General features: G+C 46.4%; 2 protein-coding genes across 2 annotated transcripts in view; both read left to right on the forward strand.

Moving 5' to 3' along the window:
* Positions 1 to 2,680: 2,680 nt before the first annotated feature.
* Positions 2,681 to 26,352, forward strand: part of LOC135383676 (deleted in malignant brain tumors 1 protein-like) — a 32,951-nt gene continuing 9,279 nt past the window's right edge. Inside the window, exons 1-6 of the mRNA XM_064613048.1 lie at positions 2,681 to 2,727; positions 10,341 to 10,379; positions 10,464 to 10,514; positions 10,639 to 10,713; positions 13,221 to 13,478; positions 24,014 to 24,147. Of these exons, the coding sequence (XP_064469118.1) occupies positions 2,724 to 2,727; positions 10,341 to 10,379; positions 10,464 to 10,514; positions 10,639 to 10,713; positions 13,221 to 13,478; positions 24,014 to 24,147 (561 nt within the window). The 5' untranslated portion in view covers positions 2,681 to 2,723. The remainder of the gene's footprint in view (positions 2,728 to 10,340; positions 10,380 to 10,463; positions 10,515 to 10,638; positions 10,714 to 13,220; positions 13,479 to 24,013; positions 24,148 to 26,352) is intronic.
* On the forward strand, positions 15,471 to 17,126 carry LOC135383674 (uncharacterized). The gene is made up of 3 exons (XM_064613047.1): positions 15,471 to 16,077; positions 16,511 to 16,547; positions 16,829 to 17,126. The coding sequence occupies exons 1-3, from the start codon at positions 15,760 to 15,762 to the stop codon at positions 16,957 to 16,959; spliced, it is 486 nt and encodes a 161-aa protein (XP_064469117.1). The 5' UTR covers positions 15,471 to 15,759; the 3' UTR covers positions 16,960 to 17,126.

The raw sequence follows: 26,352 nt of genomic DNA on the forward strand, positions 1-26,352 counted from the left end.
AAAACAGAAGTATATTTAGGGGTCTTGTATTACGCCTGATCTTACACGAACACATGAAAGGCCACATGCTAACACATTGTGCACAAGAGCGATTCTGATGCGAAGAGAAGCCACGGTCGCTTTACCAAAAATATGTGGAAAGAAAAACTATCGTCTAAGTGAGAAGCAATGCATCAAAGTGCGAGGAAGCCAGCGAGTGAGAACAATTGAACTATTTTTGCTAAACCGAACATACACAACGAAACGGAGCAAAAAATATTTATTCCACCTTTGCGTTGCAAAAGGCGATACAGCATTACATAAAACGCACACAACCTTGGGAAACATGAGTGTAGACTAACGCAGGAGACACTGCAGCGTGGGAGGCGCTCTAGGACCAGTTTGTGAAGTACCCCATTGCGCTGGTGACGGAACGTGCATGTGGGATCCTGGGAACAAAAGTTTGTGCATCGAGAGCAACATTTACGGAACCATTCAATATGTTATTTGTTCATATACTGCTTTCTGATGAGCCCTCCCCTGCCCGACGAGCCCCTGCCCGAAGAACTTCCTTGGGATGAAGACAATAAGCAGGTAGCCAATAAATAACCTCTAGCAGTACATAGAGTTTTATGGAACACCTTTCAAGCAGAGAAGCGCCACCACAAATGGCAAAAGAAGAACAAACTAAAGTGAACTAAAGATCACATACTTTTCTGTATCAATGTGTCGTGTGGCGCATGAATCACAAGACGCAGCCTTTTTTACAGCATCTTATTCTGCTCCATCTGCAAACATGATACCTAGCATTATACCTAGCAGCAAGTACGTACTAAATGTGATCTGACCGTTACATACATGAAATCGGAGGCTAGCAATCAGATCAAACTCGTTGTCGCTGCGGCATGAAACCCCTAATTATCGTGTTATGGTAAAACTTGTTGCGTTGTGTACCTCTATTTGGAACAATGCAGAGCTTCCATCCGCACTTAGCAGCAACGTGGACGAGATAATGTTTTGCTGAATTACATCCATAGAAAGCACAAGGTACGCTGAGAGAACATCATAAATGCGGGAAGGCGCTCGTTCCGCGACTGAGTCTTAGAACATTGTAAGAATATAACAAGTATGAAGCTGCGTATTATAGATATCGATGAATATATCCGGAGCTCGCAAAATGCACGCCGGTGTATTGACTTGGCGACCAAGTAAGAGCCGAAAAGTAGCAAGCGTAAGTGGCGTTCATATGCGGGACCGCAGAACGCTTGCGATAATCACAACAAACATGCGCTAACAGCTCTTGCTATCAAAATAATGCACGTACATAGCATAAAATGTACACTTACCCACTGTATGAAGCTGTGTGAACCAGAGCTGCAGTGGATGATGTTCGTTTTCGGTTATGTATTCTTTGCAATCTTCGCACTCACTACACCTTCCCCTCAGAACACCGAAAATACCCTTGTTTGGTATGCGACAATGCGACATCTCGCATTCCCGTTGTTCCTGACGGCGCTATGATGAACGCGAGGAACATTGACGAGCAAAATCACCGATGAAAACAGATTGCACCTGTCAACGGACACATGTTGAGCGTTCGGAGTTTCCAGCCTGTAGAAAGAAACATGCTAGCAGTATGCCAGACTGCAAACTTACAATCCGTGTTGATACAGCAGTGATAATATGTAGTCGACGCAGATGATGATGAAACAGATATAAAATAAAAGCGTGCACGTAGATTCCCAACTGTCGTCTCGAATGGGAGGCTGAAACGCGGCATTATGCTGCAAAACAGAAGAAAAACAAACGACAAGAACCTAACAAAGAAATAGTCGTTGGAAATTTTGCTTAGAAGTTACAGTGTCGGAGTAAAGGGTACATTTATAGGTTACAACAATCTGTTTTTGTTTTTCCCGAGGTGTAACTTCTGTTGCTGCTGTAAGACATGATTTCGGTAGCTTTTAACCTCTAAATATACGTTACAGTGGTGTAACCTATAATAAATCTCGAAATCTACGTCTATATAGAGGTTACATATTTCTCAAAGTTACAATAAAAGGTACGAGTTTAAGAGTGTATCCAGAGACGTGTCGAGCCGACCTCTTAGACAGTATGCCATCCCGTTTCTTCAGTCAATTTCTTCCGTCATGGACGCCAGAACAGACATTTGTGCCGAAAGTGTCGTCGAGAGACTGTGCGCACACGCCTAGAGCCTCCGTGTCAACTACGACTTCTACTTCGCTCCTTGTGAACGGCTGAACTAACTGAGTTCTAGTCTACAACGGTGAGCTCTTTACTTTGCTATGCTCCCCCTTTATGGCACTTCAGTATCAGAGTATACATTTCAGAGGCTTCTGAGTTTCTATCTGTATCTTCTATTCTTTATCAATTTGCGAGACCAATTACGTTTTATCTTTGCACTTGCCGCTTTCTCTCTGGTTTCCCCTACCCGGTGTCCCATCCCGCATTTTGTATTTGTGCCCGTCTCTTCCCTTCGGCAGGACGGTCGTCACACCAGCACCATAAAGTCTCAATCGGCAGCAAACAGCTTGCTAGACACATACATTAGGTAACACACTACCGTCACTAACGCGACAGACTCAATACTTATTTTCCATTTTCATGCTTTATACTTCATATTGATTCTGATGAGCCTATATCAAATTTGATGAAGACGACGTAGGAACAATAATAAGCGCGCTGCTCGTGCTCGCGCATTGATCGTTTCGTTTGTTCTTCTGAGGATGGGTAAGCCACTTCGTTTGCGCTACGTTGTTTGTTAGACTCAGTTTGGAGAGATTCGCGAGGAATTTACAACCCCAGATTGTTTTCTGGGGTGCTATCGGATGTAGTAGTATGAGAAGCGTTTTGGCCATGGTAGGGTTGCGTAAGATGTTTTTGTTTGCGCATTGGAACATTTTATCTTGGAAGATGGAAATAAATGCTACAAATTAAAACAAAAAGTAACACCTGCATGTGGAGAGAGTGGGTCCATGTAGAATGTGCATCCGGCGTGACTGAGGTTAGGTTATGCTAGGTGATTACGTATTGCACATGTCGAAGAGTGGGCCCCATGTACAATGTGCAACCGGCGTGACTGAGGTTAGGTTAGGTCAAGTGAATACATATTCCATGTGTCGAGAGGGCTGACGTATACTACGCAACCGACGTGACTGCGGTTATGTCAGCTCAGGTGAATACGCTTTCCATGTGTCGAGAGGGCTGACTTACACTGTGCAACCGACGTGACTGCGGTTAGGTCAGCTCAGGTGAATACGTATTCCATGTGGCGAGATGGCTGACGTACACTGCGCAACCGACGTGACTGCGGTTAGGTCAGCTCAGGTGAATACGTATTCCATGTGTCGAGAGGGCTGACGTACACTGCGCAACCGACGTGACTGCGGTTAGGTCAACTCAGGTGAATACGTATTCCATGTGTCGAGAGGGCTGACGTACACTGCGCAACCGACGTGACTGCGGTTAGGGCAGCTCAGGTGAATACGTATTCCATGTGTCGAGAGGGCTGACGTAGACTGTGCATCCCACATCACTGAGGTTAGGTCAGGTGGATACGTATTCCATGTGTCGAGAGGGCTGACGTACACTGCGCAACCGACGTGACTGCAGTTAGGTCAGCTCAGGTGAATACGTATTCCATGTGGCGAGATGGCTGACGTACACTGCGCAACCGACGTGACTGCGGTTAGGTCAGCTCAGGTGAATACGTATTCCATGTGTCGAGAGGGCTGACGTACACTGCGCAACCGACGTGACTGCGGTTAGGTCAACTCAGGTGAATACGTATTCCATGTGTCGAGAGGGCTGACGTACACTGCGCAACCGACGTGACTGCGGTTAGGTCAGCTCAGGTGAATACGCTTTCCATGTGTCGAGAGGGCTGACTTACACTGTGCAACCGACGTGACTGCGGTTAGGTCAGCTCAGGTGAATACGTATTCCATGTGGCGAGATGGCTGACGTACACTGCGCAACCGACGTGACTGCGGTTAGGTCAGCTCAGGTGAATACGTATTCCATGTGTCGAGAGGGCTGACGTACACTGCGCAACCGACGTGACTGCGGTTAGGTCAACTCAGGTGAATACGTATTCCATCTGTCGAGAGGGCTGACGTACACTGCGCAACCGACGTGACTGCGGTTAGGGCAGCTCAGGTGAATACGTATTCCATGTGTCGAGAGGGCTGACTTACACTGCGCAACCGACGTGACTGCGGTTAGGTCAGCTCAGGTGAATACGTATTCCATGTGGCGAGATGGCTGACGTACACTGCGCAACCGACGTGACTGCGGTTAGGTCAGCTCAGGTGAATACGTATTCCATGTGTCGAGAGGGCTGACGTACACTGCGCAACCGACGTGACTGCGGTTAGGTCAACTCAGGTGAATACGTATTCCATGTGTCGAGAGGGCTGACGTACACTGCGCAACCGACGTGACTGCGGTTAGGTCAGCTCAGGTGAATACGCTTTCCATGTGTCGAGAGGGCTGACTTACACTGTGCAACCGCCGTGACTGCGGTTAGGTCAGCTCAGGTGAATACGTATTCCATGTGGCGAGATGGCTGACGTACACTGCGCAACCGACGTGACTGCGGTTAGGTCAGCTCAGGTGAATACGTATTCCATGTGTCGAGAGGGCTGACGTACACTGCGCAACCGACGTGACTGCGGTTAGGTCAACTCAGGTGAATACGTATTCCATGTGTCGAGAGGGCTGACGTACACTGCGCAACCGACGTGACTGCGGTTAGGGCAGCTCAGGTGAATACGTATTCCATGTGTCGAGAGGGCTGACTTACACTGCGCAACCGACGTGACTGCGGTTAGGTCAGCTCAGGTGAATACGTATTCCATGTGTCGAGAGGGCTGACGTAGACTGTGCATCCCACATCACTGAGGTTAGGTCAGGTGGATACGTATTCCATGTGTCGAGAGGGCTGACGTACACTGCGCAACCGACGTGACTGCAGTTAGGTCAGCTCAGGTGAATACGTATTCCATGTGTCGAGATGGCTGACGTACACTGCGCAACTGACGTGACTGCGGTTAGGTCAGCTCAGGTGAATACGTATTCCATGGGTCCAGGAGGCTGACGTACACTGCGCAACCGACGTGACTGCGGTTAGGTCAGCTCAGGTGAATACGTATTCCATGTGTCGAGAGGGCTGACGTAGACTGTGCATCCGACGTGACTGAGGTTAGGTTAGGTCAAGTGAATACGTATTCCATGTGTCGAGAGGGCTGACGTAGACTGTGCATCCGACGTGACTGAGGTTAGGTTAGGTCAAGTGAATACGTATTCCATGTGTCGAGAGGGCTGACATACACTGCGCAACCGACATGACTGCGGTTAGGTCAGCTCAGGTGAATACGTATTCCATGTGTAGAGAGGGCTGACGTACACTACGCAACCGACGTGACTGCGGTTAGGGCAGCTGAGGTGAACACGTATTCCATGGGTCGAGAAGGCTGACGTACACTGCGCAACCGACGTGACTGCGGTTAGGGCAGCTCAGGTGAACACGTACTCCATGTGGCGAGATGGCTGACGTACACTACGCAACCGACGTGACTGCGGTTAGGGCAGCTCAGGTGAACACGTATTCCATGTGGCGAGATGGCTGACGTACACTGCGCAACCGACGTGACTGCGGTTAGGTCAGCTCAGGTAAATACGTATTCCATGTGTCGAGAGGGCTGATGTAGACTGTGCATCCGACGTCACTGAGGTTAGGTCAGGTGGATACGTATTCCATGTGTCGAGAGGGCTGACGTAGACTGTGCATCCGACGTGGCTGAGGTTAGGTCAGGTGAATACGTATTCCATGTGTCGAGAGGGCTGACGTAGACTGTGCATTCGACGTCACTGAGGTTAGGTCAGGTGAATACGTATTCCATGTGTCGAGAGGGCTGACGTAGACTGTGCATCCGACGTCACTGAGGTTAGGTCAAGTGGATACGTATACCATGTGTCGAGAGGGCTGACGTAGACTGTGCATCCGACGTGACTGCGGTTAGGTCAACTCAGGTGAATACGTATTCCATGTGTCGAGAGGGCTGACGTAGATTGTGCATCCGATGTGACTTAGATTAGGTCAGGTCAGGTGAATACGTATTCCATGTGTCGAGAGGGCTGACGTAGACTGTGCATCCGACGTGACTGAGGTTAGCTCAGGTCAGGTGAATACATATTCCATGTGTCGAGAGGGCTGACGTAGACTGTGCATCCGACGTCACTGAGGTTAGGTCAGGTGAATACGTATTCCATGTGTCGAGGGGGCTGACGTAGACTGTGCATCCGACGTGACTGAGGTTACCAAGGTGAAAAATGTCTGCAATCCCAAGTGGTTTATGAAATGATTTCCACTTGAAACCACTTTGAACCAATTTGTACGTAAGTGGTTTCAAGCGGAAAGCATTTCATAAACCACTTGGGATTGCAGACATTTTGTACCTGGGTAGGTTAGGTCAGGTGAATATTAGTACTTGTTCTGGTGCAAGTCTTACGTTAGTCCTCCGCATTTTTCGTACTCGTTTCGAAAGTTCGTGTTTCAAAACGGCCGCTCACGTGTCGTCTGCTACATTTTTTTTTTCGTACATTTGTTTCGCACATTTTTAGCTTTTTTGCCTGCTGAAATTTTGTGTTTGCAATATGTTTATTAATTACGTTCGTAATACCCCAAAAAGGCTGTAAAATATAAAGATTCCATTTCGCGTTTCTATCAGTTTCCGTGTTCATTGTTGGTGGTGCTGAAGTAGTGGGATGGCGGTAGAATATAGATAGCCGAATTGCTCCGTTTTGAAAAAGTAATTTTCGCAAAACATATTTTAAAAAGTGCATATAAATTTTACATAACTTTGGCTCGTAAATTCGGAGACTGTCTTAAAACAGCTGAGAAGACAGCGCATTTTTGGCTTTTTTTGTTTTTTCTGTTCTAAAGGGCCGCGGCATCATTGGTAAAGTATATCCAGAATTATAAAATTCCGTGCACTAGAACAGTGTTTACATTGGTGTGTGGTGCGCTCTATTGAACACTGTGGGCCACCTGTAGGATAAAATATGAGACCGTCTGTTAATGACTGGTCATTGTAGCCTTGTGAATGGAAATATTCTAAACTGGTAGAGAGTACGCGACATATTCATTCAATGTTTGAAAATATTAAGGAGACGTTTGGAAAGGCGTATATATCAGGTTTTAGTGTTCAAACAGCAGTAAACTTTAACAAAGGGGGACATAGAAACAAGCGATTCTCATTCTTTGACTTCGTTGATGAGGAAAATGAACTTGTGGCAGTAGTGTCGCATGGTGCCTGATGTGAATGTGAGGCTATGTAAGGAGCTTGTGGAAACTGTAGAACACACAGACGGTAAGGTTAGGTCATTAGAGCCTTTTACGTATTTCACACGCTGGTGAGTTGGTCGGTTCATGTAGAATATGCACCCGTTGAGACTGACCCAGGTTAGGTCAGGTATTTCACACGTTGGCGAGTGATTCGGTTCATTTACAATATGCATCCGTCGAGACTGACCAAGGTTAGGTCAGGAGAGCCTCTTATGTATTTCACACTTTGGCGAGTCAGTCGGTTCATGTAGAACAGACACCCGTCGAAACTGACCGAGGTTAGTTCAGGAGAGCCTCTTGCGTATTTCACACTTTGGCGAGTGAGTCGGTTCACGTAGAATATGCACCCGTCGAGACTGACCAAGGTTAGGTCCGGAGAGCCTCTTACGTATTTCACACCTTGGCGAGTGAGTCGGTTTATGTAGAAGGTGTCCCTGTAGATGTTTGCCTAGGGGCCTCGTCAGTGTTTGAAACTCTGCAGAAGAAAAAAATGGAGTGTGGGAGTTTATGGCGGGGAATAGATGCGAAATTTCATACTCACATAACTCTGGTTGAATCAATAAGCATTGTCCCTTGTGCGTGTATCGGAAAATGAAGTGAGCAGATTCTCAATGCAGTGTTTTTGGTCCAAACCTGGCCCTGTGCCCCTAATATCTTCTAAAATTTTGTTGAATGGGTCGTGACCTCGGCAACCTCGGCGCCTGAGAAACTATATTCAATGGCGCCCAATGTTCACAGTTTTGACTTCTCTCCTTGCCAATTCTTGTCTGGGGTCCTCTACTGGATTCAGTTTAGTTTCTGTTGGCCCTGTTTCCGGATCAACGTAGTTTAAACTATGATTAACCTTTAAATGTTCGAATCCGTCCCGATCGAACCCCGACCATGTAGCCTTTCCAGCAACCACTGATATTTTCTTCCACGTTGTTCTTGATTTGTGATAGTAGTGTTACCGCATTGCGCTTATTATCCCTGCAAACTTCCAATCGTACCTCATCTGTGCGTATATCAATCATACCAATCACCCATATCCTTTCTACAGTGCTCCCCTTATTGTATTTTTGCTTCCAATTTGGAACTCATCTACTTCTATGACATGACCCCCCTCCCCCAATTTTTCCCATGTCCGAATACTTGGATTTTAGACTTTTCTCGCACACCTCCCTGCAGTAATTGTACCAATCAGCCACTGTTTCTCTTGACGCCTGCTTCTCAAACGAAGTCTCGCTGATAGCTGTGTCCTAGGGGTAGTTTCTTCTACTGAACGCGGAAGTTTATCTGACCACCTGTCTTACTGACAGACGAGTGCCCTCGAGCCACATGTTCGCTGTCGCTGGTTGCTGAAAAGGCCGATTGTCCAGGTGCTTTTTGCGACCCCTGAATCTGCCGATTAGGTTTTCCGTAACCTGTGTCCTGAGGAGGCTACCGTAAGAGCGGCATTCCCTTTTCTTCGGGACAATTCCGTGCTCGTGGAGCCAGTGGAGGGAGCTCCCGTTTGTCTGCATAAGAGCACCTTCAACTTCAACTTCATGAGGTTCGTCATGGGTGCCCAAAGTTGGGAAGCGCGTTTCTGTCGTCTACGTTATTTCGCGTGTGCGCCCTATTCTATCGTGTCATGTGATATTGTGCTCTCTACACTAAAGAGGGTGGTGTCGCACTTCCGTATGGGCAGTTCCGGTGTTTCTGCCTCTTCGTCAAACATGGCTTAAGAAAACCGGCGATAAAAATTGATTCTCATATGTTTCAGAGGACGTTGTGCTGTAATTTCGGTCGTATTTTGCTCCTCATTTTTTGTTCTTTCGGGTAAAAGCATTTCTTGAACACGATGGAAATTGATGTTCTGAGGCTGGAACACTGAAGAAAGGACAACACACCACGCAAGCCTTTGTATTTTGCATTTCGCAAGCATTTGTTTTTGTTTTAAAAAAGCCAGTGGTTCCAATACGGAAGTACAACCGTTTGCTGCCCGTGCAGTCTGGGTTGGCCTAGCTGTGGCGAGGATAATGTCGCAGTGTCAACTGTCATAACCAAGCATTTAAAGAGCCACTCACGTGCGGCAAAGCTTCCCTCCCTGTGGGAAAGACTTCCTTCCAAATCTTGCGTAATCGTTGTGCCTAAGGTAACCTGAAAGAACCTAACCTGTCTCGTCGGAATGTTAGCTCTTCATATGGCCGTGCGAGCTATGGGGATGTGCACGGTGCCCTGCACTAGAGCCCTGCACCATCCGCGGATGGAAGCGGATATCCGCGGATATCCGCAAGATGCTTGCGGATTCGGATGAAAATTCAGAACTTTCTGCGGGGTGCGGATCGGATGCGGATGGCGCGAGGTCGGATGCGGATCGGATGCGGATACGAAGGCAGCGGATCGGTAGCGGATCGGATGCGGATATACCGCGTGCTATAATTTTTCCACCAGCAATTTATTTGTATTGCGCTGCGACAGCGAGCATATGCTCGGGTTCACCTTGACCATGCACGGCCAAGACGGGAGAGAAGGCATTCTGGCGTCTCGAACCGCGCTAGCACCGACGAGGTAGCGTTCCACGCGTTACAGAAGGCTCTCCGTAACGCGTTTGTTGAAATGTTTACCTTTGCTTGACGTCGTGAGTCGTTCCGTGACAGCATGGAGGCATCCGAAATTATACCAACATATGCTTCCGGCGGTCTTTACGCGTCCTTCGAAACGTGCGGTTTTGCGGATCGGATGCGGATGGTGCGTTTTGGTCAGCGGATCGGATGCGGATGTAAACCGTTGTGTGTGTTGCGGATGCGGATCGGATGCGGTAACGGTTGCGCGGTTGCGGGTCGGATGCGGATGCCAAAAAACTCATCCGCGCAGGGCTCTACCCTGCACCACATTCGCAATATTGCCGTGCTTACTTGATGAACTGCTTGCAGCAGTTACAGTGAAGGGCTGGGTGTTGATTACTTGAGTGTCATAGACTTCGCCCGCTGTGCGTCGTGAGTGTTAATTCCTGGGTTTGTGTTCTCTACAGTACTTAGGAGGACGTCCATAGCTGGAGACAGCTCGTTCGGTGAGTCGACTATTGTGATTTTTCCTTTTTTACAGAGCATACTTCACACCAATGTCGCCTTACATTGTGTCAAATTTGCAACAGTTTCAACATCATCTTCTGTCATGCAGTTTCCTGGAAGTCCTACTGCGACAGGTATTATGCGAGCTTTTTGTATCTACGATTTCGATTATGCTTTGTTCTTCGCTTTCTGCTTAGCAACTATGAAGAACTGTAAGAGAGAAAGTTATCTTCCATGCATTATGTTCTTTTGTTACAGAAGAGAGAGGAAAGAAGATCATGATTATCTGGGCCATTTTTGTTATGACAAGTCTCTGCGTCTTGGGACTTCTCAGTGAGTAATAACCATGTTCCCTTGCCGCGACAGCATTAACCAAATATTTAGCATAAAAGAAGGCGTGTCTTGGCAAACCGGTACTACGTTTGTGTAAACCTAATCTTTTCCTTTTGAAGTAGAAGTGAATTCGAACTTGTAATACATTTTAAACATTGGTCAGACGGCACAAATTAAGGCTATGAACGGAACGGCTGTAGGAAAAGGCCGTAGCTAGTTAACAGCCCTAATTCCAGGGACGCTGACACACGGCTGTCAGATAAGGTATAATAAATAATCATCTATAGAATATAATCGTCGTATAGTATAATATATAATAATATAAATCTCATAAATGCGTGCTGCAAATACGTCGCCATAGTGTTGTCATGCGGTTTTCATGTTAGCGCAATGCCTGCATTAGAGAGTATCGCGTTTCCTTTTGCGTTCGATGCACACAGCTCGCCTTGCACATCAACTTTGTCTGTCGCGACCGTGTTGTGTGCGCTGATTTGGTAGGGATCGTCAAAGGCACACCCGCAATTATTTTTCTTCCCGAGTTCGTTAGAAGTAGCTTTACCCCGTTCCGCAATCCTAATTGCAGGATAATAAGAACTATACTTATTCTCTTACACAATAGGAATTCCCTTAAGCCTGTTTGCAGTTCTAATACCCGAATGCCATTTCTTACCACGGTCGTGCTACAAGTCAGATTGGAGTTACCTTAAACGCAGTGATGTCAATGCGGGTTTCCCACTAGCCGATTAAGAGATGCGGTACTTGAAGGGCGTAAACCTGTTCAAAGGGATTGAGAATACCCACAATATCCCGCAAAATGGGAAAATTTGCTTTGTTTGGTCTTTACTTTCTGGGCAAGCTGTTGTCAACTTGCCTGTCACATGGCAGTTTACTGCAAAAGCAAATATATATAAAAACCGACAATCGTTAACAATGCCAGACATTTTGTCAAAAGTAAAGCTTGTTTTTTGTGTAATTTATAAGATAAATGCACGGTGCGCAGTACAGAGTAGATATATGGAAGTTTCGAATTGTTCTTGCGCTCAGACAATGGGGGCGAGGGTACGCATTGCGTTTGCGATTGAGATGCGGCCATCTCATTACGCGGAAACTGTCATTGAGACAAATGCGAATGAACAAATCCGTATAGCACGGCACCTTACTGTCTTTGTTTCGTGCCCGTATATCAGAGTTGAGAGGACAGTGGCCATTGTCATTAATTCACAGCTCCCCCAACGAACCAAACATCGCCATTAAGAGGCGTTTCGTGAACATGTGTACACGTTCCCACTAGCAGTCATAAGAAAAATTAATTGCGATAAGTAAATATAATACAATAAGTTACATAAATTAAAATAAGCTGTACAGGGGAATATAGTCCTACATTATGCGGCTAACCCAGCACACAATGTACTTTCCAAAACGCAGAATGTGCGTCAGGCTACAGTGCACTTCACAGTTAAGCGCATGTCATTAAGGCCGATGTCTCATTACGCCCGATAATCCTTTAATCCCCAAGTGTCTCATTGCGCCCAAAATCTCATTACGGCCAAAAACAAAAAAAAAAAGAAGCATCCGCCGTGCTAGCAATCACTGTGTTGTATGCTTCCCAAAGTGGTATGTGACAGTGCTTCATGAATTTATCAGGAAAAAATGTTTTTATTTTATTCTCATATGACAACAACTTTATTTTTAAGATGATAAATGGGGTGTTTCAATTCGCATCTGATACTTTGACCTGGTATATGTATTTGCTCCCAATTTTCAAGCAACATGCTACTCATTGATTCTATGAGCAAATTGGTGGTGACCATTCGGAAGCGCTGCTGCACGGGAATGTGTACGGAAATCCTCCGGCATTCTACTAGTCCCCTGCTCAGCACACAACGACAACCATGTGGGCTACGTAGTTGGACCGGGTCCTGGTAGGGAGCGTCCATGCTGAAGCTGAATCCTCCGTCGTCTTATGTTTGTATCTAGGGCCCTGTGTTTTCGGATTTAATGTTTTTGACAGCCGACCGTAAAAAAATCGGGTTTCATTTCAGGGGTCGTAAAACAGGGTAAAATCGGGTAATAGCGAGTGGGAAATAAAAAAGAGCGCTTCACGCATTTTTGATTGACACAAGATGCAGAACTGCTGCGTTGAAAGTCCAATGCATAGTCTTCCCTAGTGCCGGTATTGGTGACTCAATTGGCACTTTGGAGAGTTCATTTTCGAGTTTTGTGAGTTTTTGTCGAGTTTACTGAATTAAGGATAGGCTCGACATGATTATATAGAGTGCTGGCTCAGTGTGTGGTTGCGTCCACTCAATGTGAAAGATGAATGGGCACTCATAAGGAGTATTCGTTGAACACAAAAGAAAATATTTTCGTGCAAGCATCATAAACAATAACGCAAGGGCTCCATCACCTTCAGCTCCAGGTTTGATATACAGCATGGACCTGCGTGAATGCCTCTCGTAGCTCGTTTCGTTACAACTAACATAACTGCCTTCCTATTATTCCTGTAGTGCGGTACTATCTGTCAGGGGGATCAGGTCATGATGACACGGACGACGACCACAATCCAAGCTTTCACGAAGGCGATGACAATGCACGCGAGCGAGCGTCAACGACGACGGCTTCCACAAGACCGACGAGGAAACCTGAAACAGTGACTACGACTTCTACAAGAGAGACAACAACCACAAGCACAACAAGTACGACTACTACAACTACAACGACGACGACTACAACAACAACCACTACAACAACTTCAACAGAAACACGTATGAAAGGTTTTTGTGACCATACATGCATGAATGCATTGAATGATGCATTTATTAACGCTTTTTCCTGTTACTTCCGACAACCTTCCCGAATTGGGTGTTCACAATTACATTATCATGGATCTTACATCTATTGATACCTATGACATTACTAAGATAATTGATACTCTCAAACTATCTCCTAGTTCTGACCATGACGATGTTAATACAAAAGTTCTTGAAAAATACGGCCACATGTTCGGCACTATTTCTAACTCACATCTTTATGCAGTCGCAAGAGTCTGGTTTCATTCCTGATGACTGGTCTGTCGAGTAGGTGGTTCCCTTGTTTAAATCTGGTTATAGACACTGCGCAAGTAACTATCGCCCCATTTCTTTAACTGGCATTCCCTTCAAAATAATGGAACATATAATTTACTCACACTTGGTCCAGCATCTTGCATTTAAATCGTTTTTTCACCATAGTCAGCACGGACTTAGGAAAAATTTCTCTTGCGAAACCCAACTCGTCTCTTTCCTAGATGGCCTTCATCAGGCCCTTGATCGCGGGTCCTGCGCCGACTGCATATTGATTGACCTATCTAAAGCATTTGACAAAGTCGCGTACAGGTATTTAGTTCACAAATTAAGAACATTAATGACGACAAAAATGTTATAGCCTGGATTCAGTATTTCTTATCTGATCACTTACAGTATGTCGTTACTAGCAATGGGAATTCAAACATAGCCTCTGTTTTATCTGGTGTACCGCAAGGCTCTGTTCAAGGCCCCTTACTTTTTCTTATCTATATCAACGGCATTCCTAACCTCTTCTCCTCTTCTATTCGTTTCTACGCCGACGATTGTGTTATCTATCGAAAAGTAACTACCACTTCTGATTCGACCGGCCTCGGTGGCTCAGTCGGTAGCGTGTTCAAAGCCGGTCGAGGATGCCAGCAACTTGGTGGCAAGGTACTTCCGCGAGGGACGTTAAATACGGGGTGCCGTGTGGTGAGCATTCATCGCACGTTAAAGAACCCTCAGGTGGGCAAAAGCAATCCACAGACCGACCGCTGTGGCGTCGCTCATGATCTCAGTTGTCTCGCGACGTAAACACCCAATTATTATATTACTACTTCTGACTGACTTATTACAGACAGACCTGGATACGCTACTAATAGGGTGCTCTACGTGGCACAGGGAACTAAACCCCGGAAAGTGTAAGCACATGCATACACACATGATTAATAACACTGCATTGAAACGTCTTGCTACATATTTTTTATTTTCTTTATTTTTTATTCCGTGTTAGCGCCGCGAAGCAACTACTGTGGCTATGAGAAGCGTACAGACGTGGACAGATGGAGAGAGGACAGCTGGAAGGAGTGGGGGACAGGGGAGTGTTTCTACATATAAATATCTTGGCATTTACATATCTTCTCAACTATCCTGTAAACCACACATCGAGTATCACCAAAAACGCCACACGCACTCTAGGGAACATCCGACGCAATTACAGCCTTGGTTCACTAAATGTAACACTTATGTTATGCCGAACCCTCGTGCTTCCGAAGCTTGAATATGCTGCTTCTGTGTGGGACCCGGGACAAACGACACTCATTGCTCAAATGGAAAGTGTACAAAACCGCGCAGCACGGTTCATTTTCGGTAATTATGCCCGGACAGCCAGTGTTACCTCTATGAAAGATAGTCTTAACCTATCGCATCTCTCACTTCGCCGCAGTGTTACTTGTCTTTGTCTATTTCACAAATTTTTATATCATAACGATATACTCTTTAATTTCTCGTCCGTCACATATCTCTTCACGGCTGGACCATGGATGAACAGAAGGTTGGCATTCCCTTTGTTCTACTAACATATACTTCTGCCCAAAACTTCTTTCGAGTGGAACCACCTGCCCGGCTCTACTTCATCCATTACTGACCCTTCATTATTTAAAGGGATAGTCGCATCCGGAAGCGTGTTCCGGAACTATTATGGTCATGTTCCCTGTCGTTCATAATGTAAGCCGGCAAGTTTTCTCCGCACAAATCCACTTGGTTGACTCGGAAACGATTTTTAAATGTTCGCGCTTCCGGCGCGCACGGCAATCCCCGCAAGGCGCCGACACTGGATGACGTCACCCGGATAAACCAACCATCAGGAGGCGCTCCTTCCCGCCGCAGATTCTGTGTGTATCTGAGCGTGCGTCTGACCCTTTTTCTTGTTGTCTTGTCGCCTTTGCTTTGAAGTACTTTGAACCACAGCGTGTGGCCTAGGATTTCACGCCGTTGACGTGCGATGTCACAGCCAGGAAACCGGTGCTACGTGCTCGGGTGCAGAAAGACTTATAACGCGAATCCCGAGCTTACATTTCACCGACCTCGCAATGGCGAAACGAAACGAAAGTGGGAGGCAGCGATCGCCAGCCACTACTGTGGTGTGGCCCAAGGATTGAATGTTTCACGCGTCTGTTCCTGTCATTTCGCCGACGACGCCTATTTTGATGAAGATGTATTGCAAGTTCGACTTGGGCTACGGCAGAAACAGAAGCAGCTGAAGATTGACGCCGTGCCTACCACATTCGATCAGGAACAAGGGCAGGAACCAGTAACGGAGGTAAGTGACAATCTTGCGTGGTCACAGCTACGCTGCGATGAAAAATATCAGTTGTCACAGTAAACATCATCGCGAACACCTGGCCTCGCCGCCGATTGTAACATCACAGTCACACCGGTTACTACTGTACACAAATTATTACAATGATTGCAGCATCCTGACGCAACAGTACGTGTTCTCTAGAGAAAAAAAGATTGTGTTGTTGCTGTGCCAATTGTTGCCAGTATTATGCAGGAGTAATGTAACACCCCCACATATATGACAGCATTATTCTAATGTTAATGCACTAGTGGATGTTTCTACAGTTCATAGTGTAAGCCTGATGGCAGCATTCAGGGATGTGAAAACATCGCAATCTGTGTTTGGCTACGTCCGAGACACTTGCATCAGTATTCTACTGCAGCCTTGTTGCTAATTTCTGGCTCTATTTCAGGCGGCAGCAAGCACGTCAACGGAATCAACTGGATTTGGTATGTTTTGTCAAGCCACGAAAATATTGCAATTCTTTTTGCACGTCCCACAAAATAATGGATATGTACGAGCCCTGAAAATTGTCGAGTTCTGTGAAAGGAATCTTGTGTGATGCGGCTGCCAGCGTTTATAACGTAATCTCGACAAAAATAACTGTGCCAGTGAAATAGGGACCGCAAAGGGGATGATTTATTTGCATAGTCATTTTTATATTTGTTATTGTACCCGCTAGGCCCTCAACGTATTCTTTTGAGTGTTAACACTCAAGGCCATATTTCAGATGTGGAGGTCATGGCTGAAGCAAGTGCTGGGGACCCACTTCCCACTTCACGGCGCATCTCACAAGGGGGTTGTCATCCCCTGATTCCAGGAAGAGGAAAACAATGGACACAGACTTGCATAGCATATTAGTACACCAGATATGGACCTGCCAACATGAACCCTCCTAACATCCCTGTGGCAGCATACCCACATGTAACCACCCAGACTTCACACCACATTAATTTAGAACCACAGCACAACATAATAAACCTAAGCTATTTTGTTATTCCCACTCCGTCATACTCCACTGTACAATAAATCCATACAATTATAGGGTCATTCTTTATTCCCGTCACTACACCCACCTCGGCACTAACTTAGTGCAGTAGAGTCTGGATTTGATGCCAGAGCTAATACCGCCACGTGTAGTAGTTTTTGCTGTGCAGACGGGTAGACAGTCTGTTGACTGCAACTGGAGATAGAGTGACAAGACAAAACATCCCCCACACTGCAATGACGAAAAGACCACACCTATAGTATCCTCGAAAACCTCTGATGGGAGGCAAGGGGGTTGACCAAGGGCTCACTTACACGAAGTGTGCCTATGTCAGCAAAATTTATTGTCTTGCCACTACATGTCTCCAGTTCCAGCCATCAGTATGCACCAGTTTGTCTCTCTTGCCAAGACACCCTTGTTTCGATGGTCCTAACGCTGATAGCCTTGATAAGACGTAGACGGGAACTCCCTCCTAATTGCTCGGACAACGCATCCAGGAACCTGTCGTCTGTTCCTTGGGCCAAGGTATCCCCAGACCCATCTTGTGAATGACGAGTATGCCGTGAACCTCAGGCAGCTGGATAAGACAACACCACATGACATTTGTTTTTGTTTAGCATCATACCTTGTGGGCGTTTGCATACCTGCCAAATCTCCAGCAGTGTTGGGAAGACAATGGCCAGAACAGAAGAACAGACAGTATCCCAACCTTGGAGTTCAAAGCCTGTGCATTCATTCCTTACTTCCAGGGTCTCCCGCATTTTCAATGTGGAAGGTTGGCAGGTGTGCAACATAGTACAACAGAAAAATGTCCGCCTCTTTCAGGATGAGCCCGATTCCAACTGTTAACTCCCTCCCAAACCAGCTTCCCTACAATTTCGGCAAAATCCAATTTCTCCCAAAATATGTTACTCTTCAGTAACATGCTTCCCTCCTTCATTGCCACCTCAAATGCTTCTGTTTTCAGAATTTGCAAGACTTTCATTCAGAGTTTAAAATTCCCACTGGATTCAATCAGGGTTTTGTGTTGCCAATCAGGGCATGGCTAACTGGCATAATTGAGAGCATGTCGAGACTAGCTGAGGCGGCTGTGTTGCTTCACTTTTCCTAATGAAATTGTTGGACCAGGATTCTCTGGATCGTTCCACGGCTGTCGTCCAAACCTGTGTAGGCCAAAAAGCTGCTGAGAATAGTCGCCCTTTTGTATACAGCCCTTGTCCACTTTAGGTGCGACAATTTGCATAATTATGAAATTTGCATAACCAACACCAGACTAGCACTCGAGTTTACCCTTCCGAATCTTGAGGGGGGGGGGGGTCATTTAAACCGAAAAATTCATTACGGTCGTAATCATATAGCAAACGAGAGTGCACTGCAGCAGGCTTACCTGTGGTCCTGGGGATTGAGTCGCCTAAAATGTTGATCGTAGCGGCAGCATTGAGGCGCGTACACCACTAGAAGTTCTCTACGGAGGCAGATGTCCCTGAGTAATAGGTGTTGTGTTATGCACTGCACGGCGGCACTGTTGCACATTTCTACCACCCTGGCAACAGAATGGCAACACAGGCGCTCGTCGGGCTCCTGTGGGTCGCAGACTCCACACACACATGCCGATTTCAACATTCTAAACTATTTCGCTCATCCGACGGCAACCATGCAAAGAGATACGTCACCTAAAAATGTCATCCCGCGGGTTAGCCGCAGCCACATCTCGTGGGTGGTCGGCGGGTTCCAGAGGCATTGGGTCCGTAGAGTATGGGTCATCATCCAGCATTAACTCGTCGCCGCTACCGCTAACGTGTTCGTCAGAATCTCCCCCAGACAGGGAAACATCACTCTCGTTTTCCGACTCCATGTTTGCTCCCTTCGCTTCGCGATCGCCAAACAGGCGCGCGGCTCGCATTTGCCCAGGGCGCGCGCTGATTGGCCTTATCCCTGTGACGTTTGCTCCCACTTTTAGAGAGCGAGGGCGCAAGGATTCCGGTTTCTTTTTCATCGGATTGCGTACGCCGCGGATCGAAATGGTGTTTTCGGGCCCACTTCAGTGGTCGGCAAGGAATTAGAATTCGCATTAGTTTCGAAATTGACCTCGGAGAATGCGACTCTCCCTTTAAGAATGCTCTTTATGATAATCTGAACGCCATATAGTGATAGTTTTTGTCGAATTTTTCATTGTTTTGTTTTGCATCTTCTCTATGCATCTATTTATAGTTGAACTTAATGTTACGCCCCTCCCATCTCTAATGCTAATAAGCCCTGAGGGTATCATACCTAAATAAACAAATACGCTCAACGTGTATATGCCCGTTTACTCGTAATGTTAACTGTGCTGTGAGGTGTCAGAGGCAGTTTATATTGATGGCGTAGATTAAAAGCTTGTAAACCTGACACAACAAGTTGTACATATGATAGCAAAATGAGGGAAAACTGCTCGAGGCGCTGTCTTGGGGCAAATCTCGAATTCGTCAAGCAACGGCGATCTATCTTCCCGACCGACTTGCTGCTTCTGATAGCTACGTAGGCGAGACGTAGCCCTAGACTTCTTTTGTTTTGGTCTCAGTCTTGTCCGCATGCAATCTAGTCTTACCGCAGTACTTGACGAGCAATGCACAGTTATACAGATTCCCTGTAATTTTGAATTTTAATTCTGAATTGCAAGAATGGCTGAAACACTGCAAGTACTGGCTGATGCTGGTGAGCTCCCGATTGAAGTTCTCCGTGAACGGGAGACTGCTCGGCACTACCTCCGTTTGCGTGCTCACATTCCCCGCCACCCGCTCCTCAGGAAAATTCGATACCGCCCTGAAAGCGACTTCTATCGAGTAGCGCGGAGGACACGCCAGACTCTCACTGGCTTCATAACTAGGGACACTATACCGCCGGAAGCCCCCTGGTCTCTACCGGTACCGCCCACTTTTGTACGCCTCCCAAACCTTCTGGAAAGAAGAGATCAGCCCCCCCCCCCCCCCTCAAGTCCTCCGAGCCCATGTTCATGCTCTGGTAGACGAGAAGTTTTCTACGTTTACGGCAGCATATACCGATGGCGCATCCCGAAACAACAAGTCCGCCTCAACATTCGTCATACCATCCGAAGGCGTAGTGCACGGAAGACGCCTTTCACATCCAACCTCCTCCACAGCTGCGGAACTCTATGCCATCCTTTTCTTTCTACAACACATCGCTGATTTTGATCGCTGATCGCTGAGGCCTTGACGCAGGAAAATTTCGCGAAAAGCGTTAATAGTGTCATTCGCGGTTACTCGACGCATTTTGATTATTTCCGGCCACTTACTGTACGCATCTATGACAATCAAGTAGTTGTCCTTCTCGTACTCTGCAAAGTCTGCGTGGAGTCTACTCCATGGGTGTTCCGGACGTTCCCAACGATGCAAAGGTACAGGCTTGGGATCGTCTCCGATGGAAGCACAGGACTCGCACGTTTTGACTGTAGCTTCTATGTCCTTATCTATTCCTGGCCACCAAACGAAAGATCTGGCAAGCATCTTCATTTTCGTTTGGCCTAGGTGTCCCTCATGAAGTACGTCCAAAATGCATTTGCGAAACTTGGTGGGAATGACTGTGCGCATTCCAAGCAAAATGCAACCGTGAGAAATAGAGAACTCACTCTGACGCTGAACATAGGCACGAAGTTCTGGCATGTCGACTGCAGCTGAATCGCCCTCTAGCAAGCGACGCTGAACTTCAGCTAGCACTGCGTCTTTCCTAGTCTCTTCTGCAATAGAAGTCGCCGTAACAGGTAAAACTGACATGACTTCTAACGAGACTACATTGACGTCTTCAAATTCAACAATGTTGTCACTGGATATTTGACGTTGAAAATCATGATCCGGTCCAACGGCCAGCCTAGATAGTCCATCGGCGTTTCCCATCACGTCATGGCAGAGACTCCCGTTCGAAAATTCTAGGAATCAAAACCGGAGGTGCTCGAGAGTCGACTCCCAGCGACTCATCTCGATGCGAGTCGCTGGAGTCGACTCTCGAGCACCTCCGGTGTTGATTCCTGTGAGTGACGTACGATAACACTCACACGTCACGACTCCGATTCTCGGGTCGCGCGAGTTGAATAAACGAACACAACCTGAGTAAGGCCTGTAAGATTTCATTTAAATTGTAACTTTAGCACAATGGCAGCAGGAAGTGTGAAATTCCAATCTAGTCAATAGAAAATTGACTGCTGTTTCAGGATATTCCCATATGGCTGTGGCGCAGTGGCTACATAAGGCGACGTGGCGTTCAGTGACTGAAGGATATCGATCAGCAGTCCTGAAATCTGGTTTCTCGTTGTTCCGTTGTGTGTAGTTAGATAAAATAGATGGAAATGAAGGAAAATGAGCTGGAGAAAGACACGTAAAGGTAGATATCGATTGAAGAGAAAGTCGGCTTCTGTCTTCTATTATCATCTCGCATTAGCATCGCGTGCACATTTCGCACACACTCCAAGAGGGAGAAAGAAGAAAACCGGTAAATAGGGAGTAACATCGACTGACCTTTTGCTCTAGTATGCTCGTCCTTATCCTAATCTTCCAGCTTGTGCTCTCCTGTGATTCATTTCAAGTCGGCGGTTTCGAAAATTATATGTAGGCTATGCGATGCATTGCACGCTGTTCGTCTGTTAAATAGGAATGTTTCAGTAGGAAACTTAATTAGAAACGCAGCATCATTCCATTCATTATTCCAAGTCATTATTTCAGGACAACGCACCCCGTTGCTTTCACACTGAGTGAAAATTAGGGTACTTCGCTGTTGTGATGCTGTTCACAGTTGTCATAACAGACGGTGTTTGGAAAGTCTCTGCTCCTGCACATGTTTTTTCAGGTTTTTTTGTGACTTTCGGGTCCAAGCACAGCATTAGCAAAATTGCAAACAAGCGTACTAACGAACCCCACTACGCAGGTAAAATATGCGCTCTCCCGCACCGTAGCCCTGGCATTACTCCAAAACCGGCTCGCCATTAGACCTGTATTCTCGCGGAGGGCTCTTTCTCTTGTCGAGGGTGTGCTGCCTGTGGTGGTCGCAATGGTGTAACATACAGCCATTAAATAAATTCGCTTCAGAGTAGCAGAATTGCGGCACACAGTCGAGCAAGGGCTGCCAGAAAAACAGGTCGCGATTTTTGGACCTTTCTACGGGTGACGTTTATACAAAGGCTTTACAGTCCCGACACGTTGCCTTTGAATAATGTTAGAACGCGGGCTAGTTCCAGTAACATACTGGTCGGTACAGCTTCAGTGCTAGAATGCAAAGACGACACAGGGCTGCATATGAGTCTCCGTAGTACGTGTAAGCCAATGTATGACGATTTTCTTGCGCAACGCAACTTAGGAAGACGAGTAGGACGGAGTGACATTGTAAACGCCGGCTACGTACGTGTACGACATGGTGATGTCGCCCATTTTTACTCACGAAGGCAAATAATTCAATTAAATATCTGTTGCACGTGAAGTTAATCTTGTACTACAGGATGTTCGTAATCGTACTCCCACGTAATGCTATATCATGATGTACCGTTGCTCAATACAGTTAGTGTTGCTCACGCTTAACATTGACACGGGATGTTTTTTTCGTTTGGTGACATTTGATGTGAACCCGCATTCGTGCACACATGCACTAAAGAGGGAACGTGATTTCCCACCTGCTTTGGTACAGTTTCACTTACGGTACATGTGGTATACGAGACGCGCCGTGTGCCTTTTATTTTGCAGTCGTCACCTGTTGAACTGAACTCGGCTATTTGGATCCTCCATTGTATCAGATCCTACTGATCATATCCAAAAAATACTTACATCCAGTGGAGCCAGGGTTGACAAAAATCCTGTAATTTTTAAAAAGTTCCTCTCCAGTGGGCTTTTTTGGATAAAACCCGGACACTTTTGGATATCTTTTTTAGAATACAGACAAGCCTACAAATGTGACAGTTTGCTGTTTTGCTGTCCTCCTTCATTTCGGGTGACCTCTCATAGCTTCGGTTTATGAAACTGCCTGTCCCAGTAACATTGCATGAGTTTCCATTGTTTTCCGAAAGGTAGAGTCTCATGCACGCGTTGGTGGATTGTGTAGACACTACACGCCTGGATTAGCTGTCTTACTTCAGCTACAATGCCCCCAAGAAGCAGAAGAAAGCCTCTCCCTGAATGGGCAGAAGTAGATGAAAACTGTAAAAATATCAAATCCGAAAAGTTTAAAAAGAAGTTAATGTTGCGCGTACCTGCGCTTTTGTAAACAGCCGACACTACAATAAAATAAAGCAGAAGTTCTGTGTGATGTTGAATTAAGATTGTCCTTCACATCGCATCTGGAAAAAAATCTCTAAAAAAATCCACCGAATAAAATGCATGTAGACTAAATCCAAACAACCCTGAGTGGAGCAGACTCCGCAGTATCTGTATGTCTCAATTACTGCAGAAAGTTTATTCAAAATTATTCAGCTTGACCTCCATATTTGTGACTTTTGTTGTACATTTCTTTGGAATTGATGTTCAGACTTCAAGCACAATATCAACTGAACGGCGATAGTATAATTTGGGTGATAAACGGTGAGTGGGTGCCCTGGGGCACTAATTCATCGTCATCTCATGTACGCGAGCCCATAACAACGGCAGCATTGCAACCTGCGTATGCAGGAAGCCAGAGATCAACGACTTCTTAGTGTTGGAAATGTCGACAAAGGCTGTGGAGATGCTCGAATTCCAAAACGCATTAAGCAAATCGTAGTGAAGGTTATAAGGAATTATCCACATCACCTTCGCACTCAAGTATCCCTGATAGCAACGTTACGATATGCAAAGTATTCTATGACGCTGTTCGACCACAACGCAGACGGCGCTATGCCAAAGCGTTCTATTAAATGAGGTTACATGTCATCCAATTGCTCAAGTGTTCACCCAGTTGTCTAAACTCACATTTCAGCAATGACGTTTTGCAACAGTACGCTCCGAGGGCCAATCACTTCTTTCAAGTCACCAAACTACCCGATGCCCTACACGAAGAACTTAACGTATGCTTGGTGCGTTTACACCAATGATGGCTGCCCTCTGTCCATGGTAAGAGACTTGAAAGTGCGCTTAGGCAGGACGGTATAGCAGCGCGTAATGTATGAAATTTGTCGTCAAGACTCCCATAGCTCGCGTTCGATGACCATATGGCACCATAGCTGGGCGTCCTCACTCATGAGGACCCTCATGAAGACGCCTCACCCTCACCTCACGACGATGAGGTGAGGGTGAGTGAGGCCAGACCACGCTGGATGTTCCTCACGAGGACAGTCGTGAGGCATTGTGCCTCATGAGGCCCACCGTGAAAGCCCTCATGAGGCCAGTGGTCGTGAGGCCATCAATACGTGAGGGTACAACGTATTCCGTGAGGAGGAGCCTCACGGGTGAGACCATGAAGCCTTTCGTGAGGGACCTCACGAATGAGGCCATGAGGGCTTTCGTGAGGGGCCTCACGGATGAGGTGATGGGTTCGGGCTCCTCTTTGCTGATGCCAAACACTTACGTTAAACCTAACTGTGACAGTAACAACTGTTACCAAATTTATCCAAGCAGAGCACGAAACCCTATAAACAGTTTAATGCCACGCAGTATCATTAGTACCAACTACCGACACAGTAGTTCAACGCCGACGTGTCATGTGAACATGACGGAAAGTTCTTTGGAGGCTCATGTGCCTCCTAGTGACTTGAAGACTCGTCAGGCCATGAGGATATTCACGAGGCGAGGGCTCGTGAGGATGAGGGGTCGTGAGGCCATGAGGGTCCTCATGAGGTGAGGACATGAGGGCCCTCATGAGGTGAAGGCATGTGAGGATGAGGATGGTTGAGGCCTCTCGGGATCCCGATGCCCTGAGGTGAGGTTTGTGAGGGCAAAATTTAAAATGGAATGTGAGGGTGAGGGCGACTGAGGTTTAGTTACTGGTGAGGAAATTTGGTGAGGGTGAGTGAGGCCAATAAAGCCTGTGCTTCGTGAGGTGAGGATGAGTGAGGCCACAGGAAAATGCACACCTATGTATGGCACGGTCTGCGATTGAGCAACTTCTCATCCGGCATTATAGTTACCATCGCTGATTCTAACCTGCTTCCGAAAATTTCGTGCGTGGCTTCCTATAATTATCTGCGTATTTTCCAAAAAAAAAAATTACGCGCAATTGTGCTAGCCTAAACAACATATTAAAGCGGTAACTTTTTGACCCAACTGCTGTGTACCGGAGTCAGTGGCTTTAAAGAGACACGTGACGCCACGAAATAATGTCACTACAACATGACTGCCAATCTGTATCTGCTATCTTGCAAACTGCTGAACCCATTGTTTGCAAGTGTAGTCCAAACTGATGCATCGAAAGCACTTGGAATACATTCCATTACCACGTGATATGAGCACCTTTCCTTCCGGAACGGTTACGCAAAATCTCTTTACGAAGCGTGGATTTCCTGCAACCACTCACTCCTAACACCGAACATGGCTAGAAACCTTGCCTCATCACTGATCAGTGTTGAACCCGCTACCCGAACAAGTTGGCGTAATACCGCTACCGTTACCCGTAAACAGTAACGCGATACTTCATGGGCTACTTTTTAGGAAAGAAACGAACAGCATCGTTGATGACTTACTTCAAACGTCTCAAAATAATATCTCAAAATATTAAATAAAACAATCAAATCATATCTAAATAATTAATAAAACAGTTAAATAATATCTCTAAATAAGAAATCACGTAGGTCGCATGAAGGCTATAATTCGCAAAACCGTTCTAACAGATTTACTAAAGCCGCTTTGGTAGATATCCCGCATATATTTTTCTGTTCCCCTCAAGCAAATAAGGCACAGAGCAAGCCTACCGCTAAAAAGTTCTACAGGTTTGTAACAAAAAGAACTGAGCTTGCCCAGAACGAGAAGTTAGTAAACATACCTTGGTGTGCTTTTTCAAATTGGACTTTGACTTCCTTGACGCACAGATACGTTTTCCCACCGAGGCGCATAAATGACGTCTGAACACCACGCTACTCAAAGATGCTTGCGGCGGACAGGAAATGGCAATATTCAAGCACCTAAGCGTACGTGGTGCAATGTCATGTGGACACAATCCTGTGTTAAAAGTAGCAGCTGCATGACACAGCTAGCGGGGACGGCTCCACAATGCAGTAGGAGTGACCTCAGTTTGTGGACAACTCCAGCCGTACACGGAATCACCAAGAAGGTTAATCCCAAATAGGGAACACGTGGAGGGCACAGCCTCTTTGTAAGATAACG

The sequence above is a fragment of the Ornithodoros turicata genome, chromosome 2 (genome assembly GCF_037126465.1).
Source record: "Ornithodoros turicata isolate Travis chromosome 2, ASM3712646v1, whole genome shotgun sequence".
Lineage (NCBI taxonomy): Eukaryota > Metazoa > Arthropoda > Arachnida > Ixodida > Argasidae > Ornithodoros > Ornithodoros turicata.

What these genes read in the sequence shown, in the direction of transcription:
- LOC135383674 (XM_064613047.1), top strand. Translation starts at nt 15,760, where the DNA reads ATGTCACAGCCAGGAAACCGGTGCTACGTGCTCGGGTGCAGAAAGACT. An exon ending in GGCAGGAACCAGTAACGGAG is followed by an intron (nt 16,078 to 16,510) that starts GTAAGTGACAAT and finishes GCTCTATTTCAG; the next exon opens with GCGGCAGCAAGCACGTCAAC. An exon ending in AACGGAATCAACTGGATTTG is followed by an intron (nt 16,548 to 16,828) that starts GTATGTTTTGTC and finishes GCCATATTTCAG; the next exon opens with ATGTGGAGGTCATGGCTGAA.